The 6,440-nt window shown below is 42.8% G+C and overlaps 1 protein-coding gene across 1 annotated transcript; it reads right to left on the reverse strand.

Moving 5' to 3' along the window:
• Positions 1-1,594: 1,594 nt before the first annotated feature.
• Positions 1,595-3,572, reverse strand: LOC311066715 (E3 SUMO-protein ligase ZBED1-like). The gene is made up of 2 exons (XM_084088029.1): positions 2,686-3,572; positions 1,595-2,517 (listed from the first exon to the last, which is right to left on the reverse strand). The coding sequence occupies exon 2, from the start codon at positions 2,433-2,435 to the stop codon at positions 1,842-1,844; it is 594 nt and encodes a 197-aa protein (XP_083944155.1). The 5' UTR covers positions 2,436-2,517; positions 2,686-3,572; the 3' UTR covers positions 1,595-1,841.
• Between the last annotated feature and the right edge of the window lie 2,868 nt (positions 3,573-6,440).

The raw sequence follows: 6,440 nt of genomic DNA on the forward strand, positions 1-6,440 counted from the left end.
TAAAGTGCCATTTTTAAGTTCATCACTGTGCCACAACCCATATATATATATATATATATATATATATATATACGTTTGTGTGTGTGTGTGTGTGTGTGTGTGTGTATACACAGCAAAAACGCCAGTGTTAAATGAACTCTCCTGGGAGTTTATATGGCTCCAGACTCAAGAGTGTTAAAGTGTTAAAATATGAGTGTTAAATTAACACTCAAGAGTGTTAAAGTTAATGAGCTAATTAAGTGATTAATTGAGTGATGATTGAGCATTATTGAAGACACCTGATGTTAACAAGCAGAATCACTGAAGGAGAAAATCTATTTTTTTAAGACACCGTTATGGTGATCAGTGTTTGTTTTAGTTGGGCTCTTGACTCTTAAACTGTTAACATTAGATTTAGTTTGGCTGTTGTATCTGAGTTATAACTGCCAGATGAATAAAGAGAAAAGTTAATCAGGTGGTGTTGGTTATGTTTTGACATAATCATAATTTGACCTGAATCACAAATCTCATTTAGAGAGTTATGTCTACCTTGTTGATTACAGCAGCCCTGTGACTCTACAGCAAATGATTTTCAGCATTTTCAATATAATCCAAAATATTTCTTGTTACTGGAGAGCGGGAACGGAGACTGCCAGCTCACTACTTTTGATTGGTGGAAAGATGTGTCAGATAGAGCCAGCCCTGACTGGCTGCTTGAATCTCCATTTAAAAGAACGTCCAGTTCACAGTCTTTCTTTCTTTTGGCCATCGGTGGAGAAGAAGTCATAGCACAGTTACTCATGGTTCTTACAGGGCTTTCAACCAAGGAGGTCCTTCAGAAAATATCAGAAGCAGGCATAGAAGTAACCGACGTCGAGATGAAAGGAGATGAAATGGACTTTCAGGCAAATGACTCTTACTCAGATGATAATAATTTATATGTCACAGATGGACATTGTGTTTAAAATGAAATGTTGGAAAATGTGAAAATGAAAAGGATTAAATATATTCTGATTTTACTTCAGTGTGTGTGTGTGTGTGTGTGTGTGTGTGTAATATATATTACACACGAATGGAAATATTATTACACAACTGGAAATTGAAGGCTACATACTGTTTAAACATAAATATTGCTTATAGTTCAAAAAATTTCATATTGTATTCTTAATGATTAAATTTGGATAGTTTTCTTCTAGAAAGACAAAAAGTTCAAGTGGAGAAAAAACTTTTTCTTTACCTTGACATGTTTCGACTGCAACCTGCAGTCTTCCTCAGAAGCGTCATCTGACAGCTGTGACGTGTCGTTTATCAGCTGTTATTTTCCTATAATCAGTACCGAAGTACCGGTACTTTTGACAACACTAATATATATATATATATATATATATATATATATATATATATATTAGTGCTGTCAATCGATTAAAAAAATTAATCAAGTTAATCACAGTCATAGCCTGTGATTAATCATTGATTAAACGCAAATTGACTTGTAAACGTGCAGTGTTGAAATATGCATGGCAATCTGGTTTAAGGAAACAGATTCTTCAGTTTTATTTTCTCAAACATTAACATTTATTCAACAAATGTTCAATAACAATTTGTTGAAGCATCCATATGAACTGCAGACATATTTAGCAGACAACTGTTACAAGGTCATGTCTACCACAAAGTGACAAATTGCTTTCCTGTAAAATGTCTGGATGGCAACATCAACTCAAATGACGGCAACAAAAAGCAGGCCTATTTTAGAAATGGGATGCCATAATGTCTTAAGAGACAGAGCGAACAGTCTCTATATTCTTGGTTAAAGATTCACTTCAAACAGTGTGGATCTGTGCTACATTCCTTCTGTCAACCAATCATACAGTCAACTCTACTTTCAACCAGTTGCTCAGGCAGACTAGCTTGTTCACATTTTCAGACGATAGAGCTGACCTCTTCTTCTGCAGACTGTGGTCTGCCAAAGAGAACAGTCTCTCACATGGCACTGTTGAGGCAGGTGTAGCCGAGTACCTTTTTGCAAAATGGGCCAGCTTACCATATGCACCTGATTGTGATGACCACCACAGTAGTTGACATGTTTCTATGCTGACACAGGGCTCTGCCTTGTACCTCTCCAGAGATTTATCTGTGGACAGTACATCATCATCACCATCAGACTCTGACTCTGATCCCATCAGTAGGAGAGCCATCTTCTTCGGTGGCTCTGGCTCCACTTTTTCTCCAGAGGTCTGTAGTGCAGGTTCCCTGTCCTTCAGCATCTCACTCAGCTTTTGCCACAACTCTCCCCTCTCTGCTCTGGGCAAGCACCTAAGGTCCTTGAACCGAGGATCAAGAGCGGTTGCTACCTTTAACCATGGCATGTTTGACTTCTCCTTTCGCACAGTGAGGTCTTTTGTGAATGCAGCCTTGAAGCGCGCTATGTATGCAGGATCAACATCTGACACCTCCATCGTACGCAGGAGATGACAAAGTGCAGGCAGCACCACGGAGCAGGACACGTACTTTTCACCACCTAGGAGCTCAGTGATGTACCTACGGTGAAAACACAGCACCACACAATTGACTTAATGACTAGTTTTCATTCAGATGGCATCTGTTTAAGGTACAGGCCTTAAATTATGATAAATAATTTACCACAACTAAATAACTTAAATAGATTTTTTGTATCAGTAAAATTGAAAGAAATCACATTAACGTCACCTGCAGGGCTCCAGCAACGTTTCCAACTTTGACAGCCTGTCGTATTCAGCTTAAGTTAGCATGGCTAAGTTGTGCTTCTGCTGTTCCAGGGTTGCTTTCAGTGGATCTTTGTTGTGTTGAATCCGCCTTATCATTTCAAGAGTTGAATTCCAGCGGATCGGTACATCCTGGACAAGGGGGGACTCTATTAGTCCGTGAGAGGCTTGCTGAGCTTTGAGCTCAGCTGTGTTTGCGGGACTGTGTCTGAAGTGCCCGACTATTTTACGCCACTTTGCTAAAACGCTGTCAAATCCGCTGTCCCGTAAAGCCACGGTGATCACCCTTTGTATCATGTGCGCCACACACGGCAAATACTCGAATGGTAGATTTCTTGCAGCGGCAATCATATTGCGAGCGCTGTCTGTTCCTATAGTTGTGACCTTACCGGTTATCTCCCACTCATTTGCAACTTTGAGAAACTGGCTAGTGCATGCTTCGGCAAAATGTCTTTCTTCTGTTTTTAACACTCCTAAAGTGAATGAGTGCAGCTGCCAGTTGTCATCGATTAGGTGTGCTGTTACACAGAGGTAGTTGTGGTTACTTACTGAAGTCCAGTGGTCTCCAGTAAGTGCAATAAAAGTACCTTCTGCCAACTGCTTTATTTATGTAGCTTTTTCAGTGTCGTACAGTTCATGTATTCTCGTACCGACAGTTCCCCTCGAAGGTAGCTTGTATAACGGGTCGTCTTGAAGCCCCCCCTGGTCCTGAACTATGTTGATAGTAGAGCTGCACGATTCTGGCTAAAATGAGAATCACGATTTTTTTTGCTTGGAATAAAGATCAAGATTCTGAAAAGCTTTATTATTTTAAAGATCTACCAACCCTGAACATTAGGTTACCAAACAAGATAGAAACAAAATAAGACATAATACTCTTGCTTCAGTCAAATTTAAATAAATGCAGTTAACAAAAATAATGTAATATTTAAATAAATAAAAAATGACAATTAAACACTGACAACATTCAAAGACCCCTTGTCACTGGGGGTACAGGTTTTGTACCCTTGGCATAGGGTACATATTTGTACCCTTGTGATTTGTACCTTAAGAGACCAGTCTTGTACCTGTGGTACGTGACTCTCTCCAACCTCAAAACTTAAACACATTACACATTAACTGGACAGGAACTGAGAGTGTCTTTACGGATCTGGATTACGGACGGAGCCCACGCCAAAGAATTTTAACATTGCATTTTGCATAGAACTGTTAAATAAATCTTATTCATACGTTATCTTGCCTCCTGAGTCTTTCTGGTAGAAATAAAGTCAGTCTGGTTAGTAATAAGTGAAGCTGGTAATGCTGTTTGTGGAGTTGTTTAATCCTCCTCTGCTGAGATCTTCACAGATTTAATGTCTTCTTTTCTCTTCAGTTGATTTCATCTAAGGCTGTGGCTGAAGTCAGTTGTAGTTCTTGTGTTTCTCTTTTCTTCAGAAACCCACTTTAAGAAAGAAGAGGAAATGTTTTCTGAATGTGTGAGAATTCACACCGGTCTGCCTAAACTGGGTTCAGAGATGATCGCAGTTGTGTGTGGGTTAAACCAGTGCGGTCAAACTAACTGAGTTCTCACAGAACCAAAGCCACAACACAAAGAGACCGTCACGCGGGTGTAGAAACACACATGAAGATGAAGATGAAGATTAATATTTAATAAATCCAACAGGTAATCCAAACAGGAACAGAATAACATGCAACACACCTACTAAAGACGACACCAGACACTGAATGAACTAGAACTGAACACAAATACAGGTGATGATGATGGTGATTGATGAGTGTAAAGCTGAAAATCATTGTTGTGTCCGTGACAACAAAAGAGTGATTAAGGCAGACGATGATGAAACACAATGAGTCCAAACAAACCTGACTGTGACCGACACAAAAGACAACCATTACTGTGGACAGCAAGTTCGGTCCGACTACGCCATGATTGGTATCATTGTTCTCAGTGTGACTCAAGAAATCTGTCAAGACCTATTTCATTACAAAAGGAAACAATAAAAGATATTATCTTATTATATTATATAATGATATTATTATTATATTTTTACAAGGAAGAAATATCTTGAGTATCTTCAGAGCATGGTGCCGATGACACATACTGACTCTCATAATGACACACCAAGGTATTCATAAAATATAGCCAACACTGGCTCGTTGGAAAACCATTGCAAAACGCAAAATACGTACCAATATGTACATATGTGGTGAGCAGGATGAGGCCGAGGGCCGTGGGAGAGCGGCACGAGGCCGGTGGCGTGATTACTGATGAGCGACACCTGCGCGACGCACCGGTCTCGTATCTCTCACGGAGGAGCGCAAGCATAAAGGGGGAGTGACGACAGTGGAGAGCGAGAGAGGACAGGCCTGAACTTGTGTTGTGTTTTGTTTTATTGTGACAGCAGTCGTCCGTGAGGGCGAGGTTCTTCCCACAACATTTAACCTTGTTACACTGATGCCGACACCCGGGAAGAAGGAGGAACGCGAGGTCAAAGAGCCGCTGTGGGTAATCCGCGGTGCCATCGAGCATGGTGAGTCCGTCGCCATGGACGCTCAAGGAGGTGCGCTCGAGTGAGTTGCCGGGGGGACGGACGAGCCCGCTGCCGGCCACCTGGATGCTGGAGGGATGGCTGCCGTCCGTGAGGGAGCGGAGGAGTCGCCACTGTGGGCCGGAGCCTGCTGTAGTCCGCCATGATGGGGAGGAGCAGGGAACCAGGGACTCCTGCCATCTGCCCGTATCCATAAGAGCCATCGCCGTCCACCAGGCGGCAGAGGAGTTTCGTGCCGTCCACCGAGGGCTATCCAGCACCACCGCCAGGCACCGCGGAGAAGATCGCCCAGCTGGTGTAAGGCCAGATGGCAGCGTGTTGTGTGAACCGGACCAGGATTTTTTTTTTTTCTCTCTCCCCTATCCCGTCTCTGTCGCTCCTCATGCTTCCATCTCCTTTTCTCTCGCCTCGCCTCGTCTGTCCAGACCCCCAGATACTGCAGTCGCCGTGTCTGGTCGCCCCAGAGGAGGGGGAGAGTAGAGTGCAGTCTCGTGGGTACCCCCCGTCCTGCGAGGGGCGATGGGGGTATGTGGCGAGCAGGACGATGCCGAGGGCCGTGGGAGAGCGACACAAGGCCGGTGGCGTGATTACTGATGAGCAACACCTGCGCGACGCACCGGTCTCGTATCTCTCACGGAGGAGCGGAAGCATAAAGGGGGAGCGATGACAGTGGAGATCGAGAGAGGACAGGCCTGAACTTGTGTTGTGTTTTGTTTTATTGTGACAGCAGTCGTCCGTGAGGGGCTGCTGTCTTTTACTTTCGTTTTGTATTTGTTTTATTTTTATCATTAAAATGTGTTTGAATGTTCGCCGGTTCCTGCCTCCTTCTTCCCACAACATTTAACCTCGTTACAACAATTACTGCAGTATCTAAAAGAAATGAAACCTGCACAACACAACGTATTCTGCGTCTTGCAAAAATGTTGCCACAGGAACGTTTTTCACATGAGCCAGGGTTGCAACATCGCATTTTACAGCAAATTAAATTCAAAACAGACATTAAAGCATCTCTGAATCGCTTTAAACAGCTCGTCTGTGTCACAGCACACAAAACCAGCTGACCGAGAATTATCCCTTCTTCACTGTAACACTTCATTAAAGAGAGCCTAAGTCCCTCCCCTCCGCTTCCGGCTCATGGGACCTTATTTCGGAAAAAATATGTATGGTAGTC

This window comes from Abramis brama (assembly GCF_963993115.1).
Source record: "Abramis brama genome assembly, chromosome: 1".
Lineage (NCBI taxonomy): Eukaryota > Metazoa > Chordata > Actinopteri > Cypriniformes > Leuciscidae > Abramis > Abramis brama.